General features: G+C 38.1%; 1 protein-coding gene across 1 annotated transcript in view; it reads right to left on the bottom strand.

Moving 5' to 3' along the window:
* The window catches only part of PRIM2 (DNA primase subunit 2), a 128,894-nt gene that overhangs the window by 43,765 nt on the left and 64,623 nt on the right, over positions 1-20,506 (bottom strand). Inside the window, exons 8-10 of the mRNA XM_087775879.1 lie at positions 14,081-14,148; positions 5,723-5,795; positions 4,414-4,599 (exon numbers count right to left, since the gene is read on the bottom strand). Coding sequence (XP_087632005.1) covers positions 4,414-4,599; positions 5,723-5,795; positions 14,081-14,148 — 327 coding nt within the window. The remainder of the gene's footprint in view (positions 1-4,413; positions 4,600-5,722; positions 5,796-14,080; positions 14,149-20,506) is intronic.

A 20,506-nucleotide genomic window follows, 5' to 3' on the forward strand; every position in this document is an offset into this window, starting at 1 on the left:
AGAAAACAACATGCTCATTGCCACTTGTGATCAACTGCTACAGAAAACAACAAGCCATATGAAACTGCAGTAAGATGGTCTGGAAAAATAAGTCAGGAAGAATGAGAGAATGAGAATGGCAGCCTGAATGCCACCAGATCCCCCAGGAAAGAGTCTAGAACACAGGGGCTAAAGAGCCATGTCTCATTCTCAGTAAGAAGTCACAAGGACAAGAAAGCTGTTCTATCATGAGGATAATTTTGTAAATATTGTAACACTTAAGTTTTGGAGATTTATTTTAAAAAAAACCAAAAACAAAACAACACTCGCACAATTAGCAGCTGCACTTCAGTAGCATATCCAACAATAATAAACATCAGTGCAATATCAAATTGCGTTATCAAAGGAATTACTTTTCAACACAGAAGTGCACAAGTAGCAACTGTCTCTTCTGTAAAAATTGGTAAATGATCAGAGTACTAGAAGAGAGCATTTCATACTGCTGTGCACCAAATACTGCTAAGAAAAAGAATATATATCACAAGCGTATATGTGGCAAAGGAAAGCAGAAAGCGATGGGTTGCGTTGAAGTCATCCATCTGTATCAACACCTTGATTCCAGGCTACTAGCTAAAGAAGCAACTGAATAATGCCTTAAAGAAACTGATCCAGCTTTCATTCCTTCCTTTGTTCTAAACACCGCATCATCTTTCAAGTGTCCAATTTCACATTCACAGACTAATCATACAAATAGATCTGAAAACAGTAACAGCCAAATAATCATCACCACTAGAAGAGTATTTTATGTTCAACTACCAGAATATTTTTACAACTGTGCTGCAATTACTTAATTTGTCTTGATTAATCTTATTACTTTCTTGTTTCAAGTATTTTAAAATCATACTGGAGTTACCATCCTCTTTTTTAGGGTGGGGGGGAGTTATTTTTTAAGCAACAAGAAGGATGTGAAAGAATCTATGGGAATTAATATTTAGAGTAAGATTACACTTTATAGAAAAAACAAACCAGCCCTAAAATAACACTGAAGTTATGAAGCCAACTGGCATAACTGTTCAGTCAAAAATAACACATCTACCACCATTTGACAGTTGATCCTATCATCTGAACAACAATAATTTACCATTTAGGCACTTTTAGCCTAGCAATTTGCAGAGTAATTTTAATTACAGTGCCTAAAGAACATTTTATTTTGTGCTCTGCATTTGTCTCTGTTGTGAACATGCCAGTACATGATCATTCCCTCCGCAACAGAGCATCTCTACCACTTTCAGTGCTTTCTTTGTAGGCACTACTTGATTTTTTTTTTCCCCACCGAATACATGGTTTCACACTTCATTTACAATATACTTTACAGATTCCTCTCTAAAGGTAAAATATTGTTTCTTAAAAAGTTTTCTACAGTGTTTTTATCAACGAGCCCTGGGGTATGTCCACATCAGTGATTCAGAGCACAGGAGGAGTTCTTTTTGGTGCAAATTTTCCTTGTGCCTATGCTTAGTCTGGTGATAGGCACTCCACTGCGCCACTGACGTGTCCAAGGTAACCTCCTTCCTGCTGAACACTGAAGTTGTGTGCCAAGAATTCTTAGGACTGAAAACTGGCATAAATGCTGCAGCCATTAAAGATGAATGCGAACACACAATTTTGAAACCATAACCATTTGCAGCAAATTGAACACTCCCTCTTTGCAATACACCAGTCAGTAATGAATAATTAACCTTAGTCTTTAGCAAGTATCATGGATGTATCTTCACAATGCTCCACTAAGATAAAACAGTATAATTATCTCCACCCTACAGGAAAGGAACAATGGCAGGAGTGTCAGAAAATAAAAATGCCAAAAGAAGAAAGTACCAATAAGAATTGTGTTAATCTTCATTTTTTCAGGACATTAAAAATTATATGACATTTTACGCTGAAAAAGCACAGGCCACTGACTTCTGTTACAGGTGTGAAAAATCAGCTTTTTTTTACCCCAGTCTGAAGTTGGTTATCTAGAACTTGAGAAGAATGAAAATTACATTGAAACAGCAGTTCGCTTGTGAAAAATGCAGTAACTACAACCCATGCTTCATTCACAATGTGTTTTCTAACTTTTGAAGCTAAACACATGTTGTGGTTTAATGCCAACCAGCAAGTAAGCACCACACAGCCACTCGCTCACTCCCCGCTTCCCAGTGGGATGGGGGAGAGAATCAGAAGAGTAAAAGCGAGAAAACTCGTGGGTTGAGATAAGAACAGTTTAATAATCGAAATAAAGTAAAATAATAGTAGTAGTAGTAGTAGTAATAATAATAATAATAATATACACAAAGCAAGTGATGCACGATGCAACGGCTCACCACCTGCCAACTGATGCTCAGCCTGTCCCCAAGCAGCGATCCACCCCCTCCCGGCCAACTCCCCCCCAGTTTCTACACTAAGCATGATGTCAGGTGGTATGGAATAGCCCTTTGGCCAGTCTGGGTCAGCTGTCCTGGCTGTGCTCCCTCCCAGCTCCCCGTGCACCGGACAGAGCATGGGAAGCTGAAAAGTCCTTGACTAGTGTAAGCACTGCTTAGCCACAACTAAAACATCGGTGTGTTATCAACATTATTCTCATCCTAAATCCAAAACACAGCACTACACCAGCTACTAGGAAGAAAATTAAGAACATTAACTCTATCCCAGCCGAAACGAGGACAACACAGGATCATAAGACTTCATTTATTTCTAGGGCCTATCAAAAGAGATGCTATAGTAGAAAGTTATAACCCTGTGACTGAAAACAGGATCCAAGGTGCATACATGTCTTCATACATGTGCATACATCTAGAGTCAAAGCGCAAATAGGTGGAATTGGATCTGTTCACACAGTATTTTTTTAAAACAGAAATAATAGATATTTACACTGTTACTGTTTCTGACAGCTTGTTTTTATTCTTTCGATTTCCTTTAAGCACAGGAAATTGCAACTGGAAAAAGTCTGTATTTTCCTGAATTCAACTAGTAATTAATTGGCATTCAACTGCAAAATTTAAGTTATTACCTCTCCTCAAATCATTTCTTGAAACCTTTCTACGAAAATGCATTTTTTATTTCTTTTTTAACAAAATACATATCTCCTCTTAAATCATATCCCATTTAAGGAGCTAGATTTACTGAGGTTTAGGTACTCATTCAAATTATACTTTCAAATCCCTTTCCCCTTTCCAAAAAGTCTGCAGACCACCTGATCTATCTTCCAGGACTTGAAAGAGACATATGTACTATAATTCATTGTAGCCAGCATTACTTTTTGCCCCATATCTGGTATAGCTATGTCTCAGAGAACCTAAGCTAACAAAAGATTGTCTACCAAACACTCTAAAATACTTCATAGTACTCTGGAAAGCTGAGATCTCACAATACTAAATGCAAAGTATCACAGGCCAAACAAAACTGACATAAGGTCTGAAACATCCACTCTAACACATACCACAGGCCAGGCAGAGACAGATGAAAGAGGAAGCCTGCTTGATTCTGCCTAGGCTGTTCAAGGTAAGGAGCAGGTCACAAACCTCCAAAAATTAGCATACACTTTTTCATGCTCTCAAAGAGACTGCACATGTATGTTACACTTTCCTCACTCACAATACTCTCAAAAATATTAGCAAGGGTTAGGCCAATGACTAATATGTCAATAATACTGCCCATTGCACTGAACAGCATTTTCTCACTATTTCCTTGAACATATTGACTGTGCAAGAAGAGGGCAGTGAGGCACTGAACACGTTGCCCAGAGAAGTTGTGGATGCCGCATCCCTGGAAGTGCTCAAGGCTAGGCTGGATGGGGCTTTGAGCAACCTGGTCTGGTAGAAGGTGTCTGCCCATGGCAGGGGGTTGGAACCAGATGATCTTTAAGGTCCCTTCCAACCCAAACCATTCTATGATTCTATATTCTTCTGTCTTCGCTCACCTCCAGTTTCTTCTTTTATTCTTAAACTGTAAATTTGCTAAGGCAAGCTCACCTCACACACAGCTGTGCAATTATTTTTTTTATTTAACCAACAAAAAAGGCTAACCTTACCTTTCAGATAGTACTGTTTGTGGTCACTTACCTGCTTGGTGAATTAATTTAGTCACATAGTACCTGTATTTCATAAAGGACTTTGGTTTCCTAGTGATTTAGTGGTAAAGTAACATTTTTCTAGTCCTTATCTATAAAAAGCCTCTGTGTGGCTTGCCTTGTTTCCCCATGCTTCAGGAGAACGACCAACAAAATGAATAAAATTATAAGCAAAGAGAGAAAAAAAAAACACCTTTAAAAGACACTACTGTGCCTTTGCCCAATTATCTACTTCAACAAGCATCTATTCAAATATGTAGTACAATGTACACTTTAACTACATCCTCACAGTCACATATTTAGATATTTTTCATTTGTTGAATTACCTTGTCTGCATCCACTTTTCCTCTGATAAATTCTTTCTTCCAAAATTCCAGTGCCTGTTCCAGAGTCAAGCCAATGCCTTTTAAGAACAGTCCGTATTGCATACGGCCTCCATGACGGAGATGATGGTTATCGCGTAGGGCTTTGTGCAACTGGCGCATGCAAAGAGGGAATGATTTCACAGAAAGCTGTCAAGAGAAAAATTTGTGTTTAAGGCATACTGATCGTTTAATTTGTAGGCTATATGCTTATTGCGATTATTAATTGGCTCCACTTGAAAATGCCAATGGCTGGGAGAAAAGATATGCATGTACAGAGTGCCTTGGGATTGATGATAACAAAGAGTGTCCATAAGCCATCAAATCCAATCTCAAGAACAAAATCCAAAGGACAGATACTACAGGTGGTAGTATCAGGCTATCTTCAGCTACAAAGTAACACAGGTTTAATTGCTGTCAGGAAAAATACATCCACAGTTCCATTACAATGTTTCTTGCTTCTTCCTTATTTTAGCTTCTGGAATGGCAGGGTGACCTTTGTTAAGAGTTTTTGAGGGTTGGAAGAAGGGATGAGTTTTTTAAACATCTTTGAAAAACTACAAGCAGGAGTAAAATCCATTGCAACTCATCTGCAGGTTTTTTCCCTGAAGAATACTATTTCTTATAAAGCAAGATCTCAGAGATAAAAAATGTAACATTCAAGTTTACTTGGGCTTTGCATTTTTATTTTTAACATCTGAGTCAAGCCATGGAATTCACTACCAAAGGAACACTGCCACGGTTAAGATGGAGACTGAAAACACAAACAATTTCTAAAGTTCAGATAAAGGAGCTGTAATGTGTTTTTAATTGTCTCTGCACCATTGATGTGTTTTTACAATCCATTTTATTTACTTCCTTGTTTTGAAAAACCCTTCTGTAAGTCAGAAGTCCAAAAAAGAGCATTGAAAAGACTAATATTGCAGTGCAATAATCATAAACTAAATATCATGGGTTGCTAAATTATTAAATAAGAAAATTTTGTTAAACTGTTTATAATTATGTTAGGTATTTGTGAAAGTACACAAAATTAAGCAGCAAATTAAGCAATTCATTATAGCTCCAGTCTAAATCCTGATTAGATGAATTTTCAGTTAATTCTGCTCCATTTTAAACTTTATTACAATTTCATTCAAGTAGTTCTCAAGAGTTACAAAACAAATATGAATCAAAAAAAGATAAAGGCTTTATATGTTGTCTGTACATAGAATACTTGAATTTAAAAAGTTACATATCAATATACAATATAAGTCAATAAACACAGAGGACTTACAGTATCGATCTGTTCTAGAGAAATTTTGCCAGTGTTCTTTTGCACGCTGTAATCTGGGCCAATGTAAGAATGGCTGAAAAACAAAGCAAACAGTACAGAAAAAAAAAAATATTTTAAGTTTACAAATTTAGAAATAAATTATTTTACCAATTAAGGGCTGCAAATATTTTATATCAGGCAAAACCAAGAAAACCGTATTTGGCAGTTAAGTAAGTAATTAAGATTTATAAAACCAACGTTAGAGTCAACATGGAAAAGAAACCCTCCCTCCCTTTATCTGAAAGGAGTGGTGAGGGGTCATTCAGAATTCAGATCACGCTACTGTTGAGAGAGACCTCTGAAGATCATCTAGTCCAACCCCCTGCTTGAAACACAGCTAACCACAGCAGGTTGCTTAGCATCTCATCAAGCTGGGTTTTGAGCATCTCCAAAGACAGAGACTCCATAACCTTGTGACGAACCCGTTCCAGTGTTTGACCACCCTGGCAGTAAAAAAGTGTTGTCTTATGTTTAAGTGGAATTTCCTGTATACCAGTTTGTGCCCATTGCCTCCTGGCCTATCACTGGATACCACTGAGAAGAGTCTCACTCTGTCTTCTTTACTCCCCATCATCAGGCACCTATTTATACACACTGATAAGATTCACACACACAGCCTCCTGAAATTCGTCTCCTCCAGGCTGAACCATCTCAGCTCTCTCAGCCTCTCCTTATACGTACTGGGGAGCCCAGGACTGGGCACAGCCCTCCAGATGTGGCCTCACCACTGCTGAGTAGAGGGGAAGGATCACATCCCTTGACCTGCCGGGAGTGCTCTTCCTAATGCTGCCCAAGAGACTGTTAGCTTTCTTCACTTCAAGGGTACACTGGTGGCTCATAGTCAGCTTGTTGTCCACCAGGACCCCAAGGTCCTCTTCAGCAGCCCTGTTTCACAGCCGTTCAGTCCTCAGCCTATACTGGTACATGGGGTTATTCCTCCCCAGATGCAGAGCTTGGTATTACCCTTTGTTAAACTTCATAGGGGTCCTGTCAGCCCATTTCTCCAGCCTGTCCACGTCCATCTGAAAGGCAGCACACCCACCTGGTGTAAACCATTGCTCCCAGTTTTGTATCATCTGAGACTTGCTGAGTGTGCACTCTGTCCCATCACCTAGGACATTAAAGAAGAACCTAAACCATATAGGACCCAGTATCGATCCCTGAGGTACTCCACTAGTGATTGGCCTCCAGCTGGTCTTAATGCCTCTGACAAACCTTTGAGTACAGCACTTCAGCTGGTTTTCAGTCCACCTCACTGTCCATTTACCTAGCCCATACTTCATCAGTTGTTGATGAGGATGTTACAAGAGACAGTGTCAAAAACCTTGCTAAAGTCAAGACAAACAACATCCACTGCTTTCCCCCATCTATTGAGCCTTCTATGATAAAATGACCAGCTATGAGGTTAGTCAAGCATAATTTCCCATTCACAAATCCATGCTGAGCACTCATGGTCACCTCCTTGTCCTTCATACGTCTGGAACTGAGATGAGGCTGACCAGCCTATGGTTCCACAGATCCTTCTCCTTACTCTTTGTGAAGGCAGGGTTCACTTTTGCTTTCTTCCAGTAATCAAGAACCTCTTCTACTTTGCTACTTCTGTAGCATTTTAAAAACACAAACACACAAACAAACAAACTGATGTATCACTATGAACATCTACTCTTGGGGAAAAGTAAAAACTCAAAAACTACTTAAGTGTACCAATAAAAAGCTGGGAAGGCTTTTATTGCAGTACTGACATGCAAACTCCTGACAGTAGCTGTCTAGCCAAAATAGCACAGGACTTTGCTTGTGCTGCCTCATCTTTCATACTGCAACAAAGCTACTTCTGATACCTGAGCTAGGTTCAGGTAACCCTACACTACAGCAGAGACAGTCACGCAGACATTGTCACCAAAGTAATTTCAAATCAAATACAAGCATCTAATGCCCAGCTTTTACTTTTAAAGATATAGACTTCTTGAATGAGGATATATGCAGGGCTGCAGAATACGCCAAGAGAAATGCTTACAGCAGAACCCAACCAAACTCAAGAGCTGGCAGAACAGCAGGCAATAAAGCAAACAGGGGCTTTGGATACAGCATATTGGTCCAAAAATCAGGTTGCTAAGTCTGAGTAAGAACAAATTTCTTTGTGCAAGAGGGATTTTGCAACTAACTTACAAAGATAATTTCTTAAATCTTTTGAAGGCATAGAAGTTAACTCCAGAAAAAACGAATCTAGCTAAATGATGATACTTGGTTGCTATGGATTATTTTGTGACATTTCAATACTGTAAAGTGTGAAAAGCATACAGGTAAGAGTTGATTTTACTACAGTACAAATAGTTTGTTTAATTATACAGGCATTCATTCGTTCTTTAGTCTTATTTCTGGCACACACTGGCGCACTAGGCAAGCTTACTATCGGTAATAGATTTTTTTTTTTCATTACACAACAATGGATAAATAATTAAAAGCATTTGAGCTGTGTATGTCTATTACTCCTGATTCTACCAAAGAAGTATCTAAATTTCCTTGTAGAACCAGATCTACATCACTTTACTCAGGCAAACTACAAACAAAACAAAAATGACAGTCCCAAAAATATTACAATCGAAGCATAGAACAACAGAAAACAGCTGTTGCTTAGGCAACTTTTTTTTTTTTTTTTTTTTGGTTAAACAACTGATTAGGAAAATGACCATTCAGTCTGTTATCACATCCCAGGATGAGTGCTGGTGACTTCTTAAGCTGCTTTACCATAATGACTTTAGATCATCTGCTTCTATCCTATAGTACTTATTAGAATTATACCAATACTGACACAAATTGCTAAGCTACACAAAACCACTTCTTCCTAGCATCCGTAGAAAGCATTTGCCTGGGAAGAGGAGGTCCAAAAAGAAGACACAAAAGTTTTTTCTATGCAATAAGTGAACAAAATAAAACTTCAGAAGTTACTGCTAAAAGAGGACATACTCTCTGAATCTTGATGACCATCATGTCTGGACTTGGTAGAAAACTTTACTACTCAATGCTGGGGCAGGGGAGAAGAAATTCTACTTTTCAGACTCTGAAAAACAGCTCAAATGTTCTCAGCATGGTAAGCAAACAGGAAAAGTTTTTCATAAATGTTTCCTTATTTTTACATTAAAAAGTAGCATATGACCTTTGCAAGGTCGAAGTTTCTTGATACCTGACACCACTCACCAAAGAGCTGAACCCTACAAACTGCCTTCAGAGGTGGTGCTCTGAAAAAGAGTACGCTTTATCCATCCAGAATACGTGGCAGTTTGGAGCTGGGCATAAAGAGGCCAGCACTAGCCATGTGGCCTTTGGCACCTAAGCTGTTGGATTCCAGTCCCAAGGAGCTCAAGGGAATAGAGCTTTTGGGTTTGTAATTTTAGGTGCCAGGTCTTCTGATTTTCTACAGTAGAGATTCCCCAGGTCCCTTGATTTCATCACAAGAAAATCATGCTGCTTTCTCCACGGATTGCCATTATTTTCTCTACATTTCTATTAAAAAATCTCAACAACCTTGGGAAAAAAAAATTAAGACTATCCTTTGTTTTATGAACAATGGTCCTCATTTTTTCATGTCATTAAACATTGCCAAACAGCTTCCTACTGCTGGTTTGAAAACACGTAACAACACAAACCAACCAGGCTTGTGATAACCCTTGCTTTCTTCTCTTATTTTTTGCTTCCAGTTTTAGCTCTTATTTTGGACTCATCCTTCTTTTATTCCACATAGCTTCTGAGGTTACTTCCTGATCAAGCTTCTAACTCACCTAGAAATATCTATAGTCCTTCATAATTTCTTTTTGTAGTTTACTGGAACGCAAGCAGCAATGTCTCCACTTTTCACTTTAAAACCAGTTTCGTTTTACCTCCATATAAAAATTCCTGTCTCTCTCCATTCAGCCTGACTCGATCACTCAAAACCTGTTTTTCTAAAATCCAAAATCTTAGTTACCAAAAGTTTTCTAAACGTATCTTGCAACTAAAGATCAATACGTACATTCGCACCACTGTTGACCAAGAAGAAACCTCCACTACATCAATGTTTCCAAGAATGGAATCTATGTCTTTCAAATAAACAGCTGTAGGACTGTTCTGATAACTATTGTATTATTCACAGATGTGTTAGTATATCATGAGACTTAGTGAGGATATGAGGGGCACTTTGTAGATGTTAAGGATAGCAAATGACACCGGTCTATTAAGGTGTGTATTCTTCTTTACTTGCTTGTGAGATGAGCGTAAGTGAGAAGGAGGGTGAACATGTCTGCAGGAGTATTGTGTTATTCATGAAAAAAAATCCAATCTTGAAAAACACTTGGTTTCTGTATCAACATTACAAACTATCATCTGAAGACAGAATTAATAGAATCATATAAATGTTGGTTGTAAAGGATGTTAGAAGACCATTTAGTACCACACCCCACTTTAAGTGGGACTACTGCCACCACTAGTCAGGTGAGCCATGAGTTTTTCTAGCTGAATCCTAAAAATCTCCATGAAACGGGATTCCACATCTCTGGGCAATCTGCTTCACTATCATTCTAGCATAGACATTTTTCCTAATGTCTGATCTAAACCTCCCAAGCTGCTATATGTGACCACTGTCATTTGTTACATCCTCTGGCACCATCAAGAATTCCAATGCCATGATGTTTGTCCTTCAAACAGTTGTACGCTGCTATTTGATCATCCCTAAGCCTCCTCTTCACCAGACTAAACAAAGTCAGCTCAGCTTCTCATTGTAATTCATGTGCAGGCACAGTCCTATAGTAGTTTGATGGGATTACGTACAACAGTTTTTGTCTATCTTTGGAATTATTCCTGCTGAGGATTTTAAACAGTAGAGTGTTACGACCCTGTAATTTCACCACAAAACCCATATAAACTCCTTCGAAAGCAGAAGTTGCAGGAGTTGCAGAAGTGTTGTTCTCATGCATTTAGACATAAAGTTTCCATTTTTATTAAATTGCTGAAGTTTTAGCCTACTGTGAGCATGTGAAATCCCTAAGCACAATCTTGCATCAACTATTTTAACATTTTAACCAAAAATGTTCTCTTTTTTTTGGTCTAGTACAATTAATATTAGAAAGCACCAATGAAACAGAATAGGACAAAAAGAGGACCAAAGTCACAGATAAAATACACATTTAGTCCAGAACAGTCCAATTACAAAATACATGTTATGTCCATTTAAAAAAAATGGGCATGGATTAAAATATCTATGCAGACATAATCCACAGTAAAATGACCTTTTCTGAGGACTAGCTAATTTAAAAGTCACAAGCAGATATGAATAGCTGCCAAAAATGTGTGGGGCATTAACAACCAAACAATGCTCTGTAACCTTCAATTGCATGCTGTTTTCACATGTTTCTATCTAAGCTTTTGGTCCCCTGATAAAGCTCTACTGACATATGCCAAAAATAAAATACTGCTGTAAGGATTCACACAATGAAGGTAGAGGAAAGCCTGCAACTAATATTCTCCTTTCTTATGAGCAAGACAAAGCAAAAATGAGCCACAGATTCATAGAAAAAAGTAACAAACAAGACGTATTTGGTCATCCCTTTGTTCATTGCCAGAGCTTGTTTTTCAAGTTGTAAGGTTTGATGTATTTTGTGTATTTTAAAGGAACTTCCAAAGAGGCAACTCGGACTGAGTGCACCCTCAGTAAGTTTGCAGATGACACCAAGTTGGGTGGAAGTGTCGATCTGCTGGAGGGTAGGAAGGCCCTACAGAGGGACCTGCACAGGCTGGATCGATAGGCTGAGGCCAGCTATATGAGATTCAACAAGGCTAAGTGCCGGGTCCTGCACTTGGGTCACAACAACCCCATGCAACGCTACAGGCTGGGGGAGGAGTGGCTGGAGAGCTGTCTGGCAGAAAAGGACCTGGAGGTGTTGGTTGACAGCCGCCTGAACATGAGCCAGCAGTGTGCTCAGGTGGCCAAGAAGGGCAATGGCATCCTGGCTTGTATCAGGAATAGCGTGGCCAGCAGGACCAGGGAGGTGATAATGCCCCTGTACTCGGCACTGGTGAGGCCACACCTCGAGTACTGTGTTCAGTTTTGGGCCCCTCACTACAAGGAGGACATCGAGGTGCTGGAGCGTGTCCAGAGAAGGGCAACGAAGCGGATGAAGGGTCTCGAGCACAAGTCTTATGAGGAGCGGCTGAGGGAGCTGGGGTTGTTTAGCCTGGAGAAGAGGAGGCTGAGGGGAGACCTTATGGCTCTCTACAACTACCTGAAAGGAGGTTGTAGCGAGGTGGGGGTCGGTCTCTTCTCCCAAGTAACAAGCGATAGGACAAGAGGAAACAGCCTCAAGCTGTGCCAGGGGAAGTTTAGGTTGGATATTAGGAAAAACTTCTTCACTGAAAGGGCAGTCAGGCACTGGAACAGGCTGCCCAGGGAAGTGGTTGAGTCCCCATCCCTGGAGGTATTTAAAAGACGGGTAGACATGGTGTTTGAGGACATGGTTTAGTGGTGGACTTGGCAGTGCTAGGTTAATGGTTGGACTTGATGATCTTAAGGGTCTTTTCCAACCTTAATGATTCTATGATTCTATTTGTGTAGTTTGTTCAACTGGTGACAAAAAGTACTGGGAACAGCCCCTCCACTTTCACAAAAGCAAAATGGAAGTAACTTACCAGTTGTTAAACATACAAATTAACATAAGAATGTGCAAAAAATACCTTTTTGTGTAAAGGTAGGATACAGTATCCCTGTTAAAGTAGCTGATGTTACACCAGCTTTTTTTGCAACCTCTCCTTTTCCCATATTTAAAAACAAAGCGCAGAGAGGATTGTGATTGCTGTGGTACTGAAGGCTGTTCCACTTACATAGATGCACAGCATATATAAAAAGAAATTTCAAAGTTCTCAGTAATTACTCTTAGAGAGCACAATTTATAAAAAGCTAACCTAATGTTTCTTTAGCTTCAAATGGAGAAAGGTATGCCACTGAGGCGTGGCATTATTTTTTTAAAATAAGATGTATGGTAATAAAAGCATAGAAGGTTATTGGCATTCAGCAGTATCCCCTAACCAGCTACATAACAGTTACACTGCAATATTTATTTCATTCATTGCTCTTGAACAAAGTTCCATCATATGTAAATAAGTAGAGATACAATGAAAGCTATTTTTCCTATTCTGATTTACACTAAAAGCAATAAAACATGAAACTGTTCTTATGTAATAAAAATTATGAGAAATTTTTTTTAAATCAAAATAAAATGTCAGATTTTGGGTAGAGATACCTCGGAGCAGTAGAGCACTATAGGAAATAAAGAGCATGCTAACTAGATTTGCATCCTAATTCCGGTGCAGTGCTATCATGATGGAGTCTCACCGCTTCCATTTCTAATTCATCCAACATCATTTCAGTGATCTTAATGCAAAGTTGTATGTATTCAAAAACGAGCTTTCATTACTGACATTCAATATTTAAGTAAATTTCTACCGTTAGAGATATTAAAAATGCAACTGAATAAATACCTGAGCAACCCAATCTAACTGGATCTACATCGAGCAGGGGCTAGATTAAATGATCTCCAGAGGTTCACTCCAAGGTAAATGACTCAATGATTCTAAGCCAATGCATCTCCCTCTAATTTTATGATCTTTGTCCTCCTGCATACTACCGCAGTAAGAAAACTCTCCCAAACAATATAAAGTGGTAAAAAGCAATCATGTACATAAGAAAGAGACCAGACCTATGCCTAACACGAAGAACATCAGAAAAGTATTTTTTTCCTTACTCTTCATCCCCAAACACATTCAAAGAAAGTAGAAAGGTTCTGTCTACTGTATACTACTAAGAGAGAGACAGGCTATTTCAGCTGTGTTGTAGAGCACTCTTAATGGTTCACATTTTCAGCTCTCTCCTTAGGTCCATTAAAAGAAGAACATAGGACTCCATTTGTCAATGACAGTGATGGAGAAATCTTCCAAAAAGATCATAGAGCATAAAATACTTGCAACAAGGGAGGCCCATACTCTGAGCAGTGTAATGTGGATTCTGTTTTGTTCATAAAGAAGCTTAACAACTTTGCACTTGCTATAAAAAAAAGTTTTTATAAAAGCTACAAATATTTTCTTGTTACTTAGAAGCAACATCAGCTCTGTAAATTATGTTTCATGTCATTTACAGAGCTTTTGTTAAGTTGAAAGGACACTTTCAGGGAATTTTTCCAGTCAAAGCCAATTGCACAGATGAGGTGTCTGAAAAAAAAATTGTAGCTAAAACATTCTACTAATACAATTATTTTAATCTGCATGAAAGAACACACTCATGCTTTCAGTTTATGCTACCTGAGATGATTAAGTAGAGGTTGTAGTCTCTCGTCAGACTGTATGGAAGGCAGCGATCGTGCTGTCAGCTAGAAGAAAACAGAAGTTCAGTTAATAAAATATTAGCTTCAAAAAAATTGATAGCACAAAGCAGGAATGATGTAACAAATCACCCTGTGCTGCTACAACTTTACACAACATTGGATAAGACATACTTTCTCCTATTAAAAATAACAAAGCACAACCTTCCAGAATCTAAAGTTAGCAGAAATATTTACAAGTTAACAAAGTCAAACAGTAAAAAATAATTTTTCTAAAATTACAGTGTTATTTGAATTAAATAGCAAGACATCACTGAAAGTGGTATACTTTTTTCCAAACGTATTTGAACTCGAAGTCATACTCTACCTAGCCTTCCAGCAGTCACATAATGTAAACATAGTCCATTAATCCATATTATATACAATTTACATTTGTATAGAAAAATTTACATAATATTTAGCACTATATGACTTTCATATAGACATGCCTCTGTGTACACTTTTTTTAAATGGGCATAACCTGTATTTTGTAATTTGACTGTTCTAAACTAAATACATACTTTTTTCTTGTAACTGTTTCATATGACTCGTTAAAATATTAAACTTCTTCTGAAAAAATAAACCTAGTAGTCTATAAATCAACAAGTATATGTCATGCTATTGCAGATTGCTAGTTAATTGGTGTATTAACTAAAAGAATTGGAAAAATACATGTATTAAATTTGCTTAATATCATAGGTGTCTACTTTCACCTATAAAAGTTAGAAGCATAGCAGTTCTGATACTGCTGACATACATCTAACATAAAATATTTAATATAACATGCATTTCATGATTCTTTTGCTGCCAAGTTAGGCTGTATTTTGAAAACTACCTTCATACAAATTTAAAATTTCAACATATTTCACATTGTAGGAATCACTGTCAAGTTCTTAAGTATTTACAGGTAAATTAAAATAGCATGCATACAGTTATACATACTCTTTAAAAATCTTACTAAAAAAAACAAACAAAAAAAGTTTTAGCACCAACAGTGTAGCTTCACCTTGCTGGCTCCAACACACCAGTAAAGGCAAGCACTGAAGCAGGACTAACTAGCAGGTGGCAACTTCTGTTTATAACCCACAAACAAATATACCCCAGAAAAAGCTGTGCTCAGTGTTTGGGTACAGGGGGTTCATTTGTAACTGTAAGAAACTCCATGCCAAACTCCATCAGCTCATAGGTAAACTGTGTGAATATGAAGGAGCTTAAGATTTTCCTGAAAGATCCCGCATTCACCACATCCATTTCATAACCTTTGTTGCGAGGCAGAAGTCAGACTGGGGCCAAATTTTAAACTCGTGCCTCGAGCTAGGAATACCAACCACCAGCTAAATGAGAGGAGGTTCAAAACAGCTGGTCTGTCAAGTGAAAATTGAAGCTACTAAACACAAAGACAGCGGGGAAGGAGGAACAGACCATTGCAGCTGTTAAGCCAGCCCTGGCCTGCAGCGATCGCTGCTTCAAAATGCCGCTCTTCCAGTCTCAGGTAACCCAAGCATACTCATCCAATCTGACTGCTGCAGCAAAGGTAACTCAGGCAGTCTCAGCAATCCATTCACCCTTCTTTAAAAAAAAGGCCGGCGTCTTGGCAATTAAAGCATTATCCACATTCCCTTATATTATGGAGCTAGATTGAGATGCCTACGGTGTACTAAAAATTCATTAAGCTCTGTATTTATTCAGAAGTTTCTTTTGATGCAAAACTCATTTTCTTACCAATGAATATTAAAGGCCATCACATATATTGCTCTATATTTAGGTCATCTATAAAGTAACCCTCTAGTTTTGTTTTAAACACAATCAGAAAAACAGAAAATATTTCTGAAGAGAACTTGGAAGCCTTCTAAATACTGGCCAAGTTACTCCACTTGGCTAAAACCAGAACAGAGCCTGAATTACCTGACATACCATCTGCTTCTCTTTCTATTAATAACATAACTGATACAGAAAACAGTATTTGTGTGCACACTCACATGCATATGTATACTTTTACATGAAGCAAGCCTACAGTATTTTTCTCTACACAGTACTTTAAATATTACATTTAATCAGGGGAAAAAAAAAAAAAACAAAATAATTTTTTCCTCGTTATAAACAATGCATTTACAACAAGATGATGTTTATGAAAGTCAAACTGGACAGTGGTGTGAGAAGCAAAAACCAAAAAATTCAAAACCTGCAAAAGTATTGATATTATTGTGAAAGTTATATATACAATAAACTACGTTGTTATGTAAACATTATCAATGAACAGAAATACTGTTTTAAAACTAATCTGGGAGACCTGTAGGAATTGAGGTAGAACCAAGAACTAGTGATCATGGTGTTTAACCGAGTTTTTTTCTTGATGTTGCAATGAAAGCATATGGAAGAAGCGGCCTATGCTGGCTGTTTCAGGAACCACCATTAAAGCGCGGGGGGGGGGAAACAAAATCCCTTAAAGTCACTGAAGAATCCACATGGCCAATGTTTTTCTTAATTTTTTTTCTTACTGTCTTGTGTTTCACCAACAATTATGGAATCTGCAAATTTTAGGAGCAAAATGAATCCCCATTTTCCTCTGTTATGGTGCCTGGAAGGACGAGATAAAGTTCTCTACAGAGAACTCTTGTGAAAATAAGATCTTACACCTTTCAACTCCTACAATAAACACTTTATTAGGTTAGTTCAAATCTTTATTTTCAGGAAGATGTGGGATCCTCATGACACTGTTCTGTTCTGTCTAAAACTAAGAATAGTTTTTGTTAAAGACAGTTAAGGAGAACCCATCAAAATATTTGAACAATTTTAATTGAAAGAGCAAATTTTCCTTTAACTTACCTGAATTATAAAAATAAAAGGTAAAATTTTAATGTATAAAGTCTTTCCTCATAACTTTCCTCATAACAGTTTTTTCTAACTGAGCCACATGGTAAATAAAATTAGCTTTTACAAAGGTGGTGGTAAAATAATGCTAGTGTTTTCAAACAGCTGAGAATTTTATGTCCTTTTTCAACAGTATTTTTCTAAAAGAAAAAGATAATCCCAATTACAGAATTCAAACTGAGATTCTGCAGACTTTTTCCAATCACTCTGAAACCAAATTTAGACAAATTCCTGCAAGCACAGCCTTGCCTTCACCTCTATATGGTACTCAACACAAAGATCGTCTTACCAAAAAAAAAAAAAAAAAAACCAAAAACATGCTACTCAGTATTTTAGATACATGAAAGACATCAAAATGTTGTCAAGTAAGGAGCATAGCTCCAAACTGTAATCATGCTAAAGCAGTTGCAGTTTAATTTCCAGAGAACATAAAACACTGCAGACTTAAGACATTTCCAGTCCCAAGGCCCGGATGACCAGAGGAGTGGGCAGAGCGAGCCGCAGACAGAACAGGTGGACACCTCAGAGTTGAGCTGAGATGGTGAAAGCTGGGGTGAGTGATGCAGATCATTAAGGCAAATTAAGCACCACGTTATCAATATCACACAACATTTATAACTGAAAAAGGAGGAAGAATACTTAACAATATGAGGAGAAGGAATGAATAAACTGAAAGCTGAGGCGACAATTTTGGTCCAACTTACTAGCTTTAGTACCAGAGTCACCAGCTGCCTTTGCTGCAATTCAGATTGCCAACAGTGGAGAGAGAGGGGAAAAAAGAGGCACAAGCATTGGAGGGAAAAATCAAACCAGAATCTTCATACATTTGAAGTAACCAGAATTTCCAAAAGAAAGCTTTCTAAAGTTTTGACAAAATTCAGTAATATTTTTACGTAGTCTTGTAGAAGAGCAGCAAGAAGCTGAGTTGTTCTTTTCTATTGAGCTCTACGCAACAATCACACCTCTAGTGTTCACTGTGCTGCGTTTGTGGCAAATAAACACGACGTTTTCGTCTGGCATGAAGAAAGTAACAATTTGAGAACGTAGAAAGCACGCGATGATTGGAAAGCTACATGGACATTACAATTGGCAGTGGTACTTCAACTAATAATGAAGGTAAAAGGATGACAAGTTATAGGTTGATGTCTAAAAACTGGTCTGTTTTTCTTCCCCCCATCCAAACATGAGACCAGCACGTGAAATTGCAAGTTAGCGAAGATTTACTATAAACCTTAAAAAAGTTAACTTGACACAAAGCCTGAAGTAGCAGCTCCACATGCTATCGGGAAGGCAATGACATTTTTATACAAGGCAATTACGAACAAGATTATCATGGCTCAATTAGCTTGTCTCAATTTTTTAGGAGTGTGTGAATTTCTTGATTTTGAGGTTTTCATGTGAGAGCTATTTGCTCTCTAAGTGTTATTTTGCACAAAAGAGATAAGAGAATTTTTATTTTCACGAAGAGTTTACTTTCTAAGTGAGATGTCCTAATTAGCTGTATTGCACAAGAAAATCTTAATATGCTGTCAGACCACTTGATGAATACATTTTTTTAAAAGAATCACATTAAGCTGGATGTCATTGAGAAAAATTACATGGAAGGCTTAGGAGGAAAGCACAGAAAGAAGGGTTTTGTGGCAAAGGTTACTTTTAGCCGAGGCATGCTACTGAATTATTCCAGGCCCTTTCTACAATTTACCAGGAAAAAAACAAAATGTTCCTTTAGGAGGGTGCATTAGAGAACCTAAAATGTAAATTATCATCAAGAGGATTTCCTTATCAATTGCTAAGCACTCCTCGAACAACAAGGAGTGTCTGAAGGCATGCTGTCCACATGCACATCCACAGCCTGTGATTTGCCTCTACACAATTTGTCAAGCCCAACTTTTTTTTTTTTTAATATCCTAGAACTACCTGCGCTGGCATTCATGTTACTTTCATATATTCACGAACACTGTACAAGCAGGCTTAGTGTGCCTTTGCCTCCTCAGTTCTTTTAAAACCCAGACAGGCAGGATTATATCATACAGGACTCGTATTTAATAAGGAGGGCGACTGCACTGTGAAAATGTCTAGGGACAGGGTATCTCAAACAATGCTCAGTCCCTGGAAAGTTACCTTGCTTTTTCCCCTAAGAAATTCTTCCTTCATAACTCCAAGCTTTATAACAAACTTTACTTGAAGGAGGCTGGCAAAGACTTTGAACAGAGGACTGCTCTACTGAGCACTAAACGCACCTCTGAAATGCATAGTACTTTTAAAGGTGAGCCCACGGTTCCCAGCAGGCACTCTGCCGTTCTTTGAAATACAGGCACTTCTCTAAATTATTTAACCTGTATCTCCACTGGCAGTTCCAGAACAAACATCACCTCCATACACACTTGACTACTCAGCATAACAAGGTCTGGATTAAGACCAGGCATAGGTTTGAGGGCCTTCAGCAGCACAGATGAAAAGATTTTCCTAGAATGTTTTTCTCTGTTTATTTCTGCTACAACAGTTACACCACTAACAAAGGGTGTGAAGGAATGGCTCTAATCAAATGCAAAGACGAAATAAGGTTAAAGTAGGGATTGATCAAGGCAGCCATAAAAACTAAAGAAAAGGCTTTAACAAAAACACTCAAAACAAACGAACAGAAAAAAAGTCAGTTACCTTTGCCACCTGCAGAAGTCTACTATCACTTGTGACCACGTAACGTCATGCTCAGCAATGAAACTGAGGGGCAGTGTTTCCAAAGCAAATTTTCCAAATTGCTCAGGGCCTGGCTGGGCATCGGTCTGCTGGTGGTGAGCATCACTCTGTCTTTACCTCAGTCCATGAGTTTTCTTATTTTTGCCCGTCCTGAATCTCTCCTCCATCCCTTGGGGAAGGTGGGGGGGCCTTCCTGTCAGCCAGGATCAATCCACCACATACATATGTAAACTCATTTTACACCAATAAGAAGCTGATACATTTGAGCTTAAGCATAGATTTCACAGTAGTTTGAAAGCTTAGTTGTCTGTCTTACAGGAATCCCAAGAGCTTCTACTGGTTTGTTCAACAGCTACTGAAGGTGGTTCTATACCACCTCCTTTTACCTTTTACACTCAACAGCAAGTCTTCCCTATTAACAGAGGCAAATAAAAAAAAAAAAATTATATTCCAAACTTGGGAAAACAAAAACAAACAAGCAAGCAAACAAACAAAAGAGACTGCATGTGTTTAACTAGAAACTAAGATACAAAGGGCCAAAATCCACTATAAATGAAGTCTTTTATATCCCTTTAAAAAAAGAAAGTTGATCCCCTTTAGACAGAAAAAAACTGAACTTCAACACCCACTCCTAAGTGTTTCCCCAGTAATCTAGAGACCTGACCTGAAGAAGCCACCTCCAAAAGTAACAAGTATAGTCACCATATCCATTTGGAATGGTACTAACCATTTTTAATTTTCAAATTTAATATACTGATTTTTAATTATCAAATTTAATGTACTGATTTAGAGCACATTT

The sequence above is a fragment of the Nipponia nippon genome, unplaced genomic scaffold (assembly GCF_047370975.1).
Source record: "Nipponia nippon isolate SJK-2023a ecotype South Korea unplaced genomic scaffold, ASM4737097v1 scaffold_4, whole genome shotgun sequence".
Classification (NCBI taxonomy): Eukaryota; Metazoa; Chordata; class Aves; order Pelecaniformes; family Threskiornithidae; genus Nipponia; species Nipponia nippon.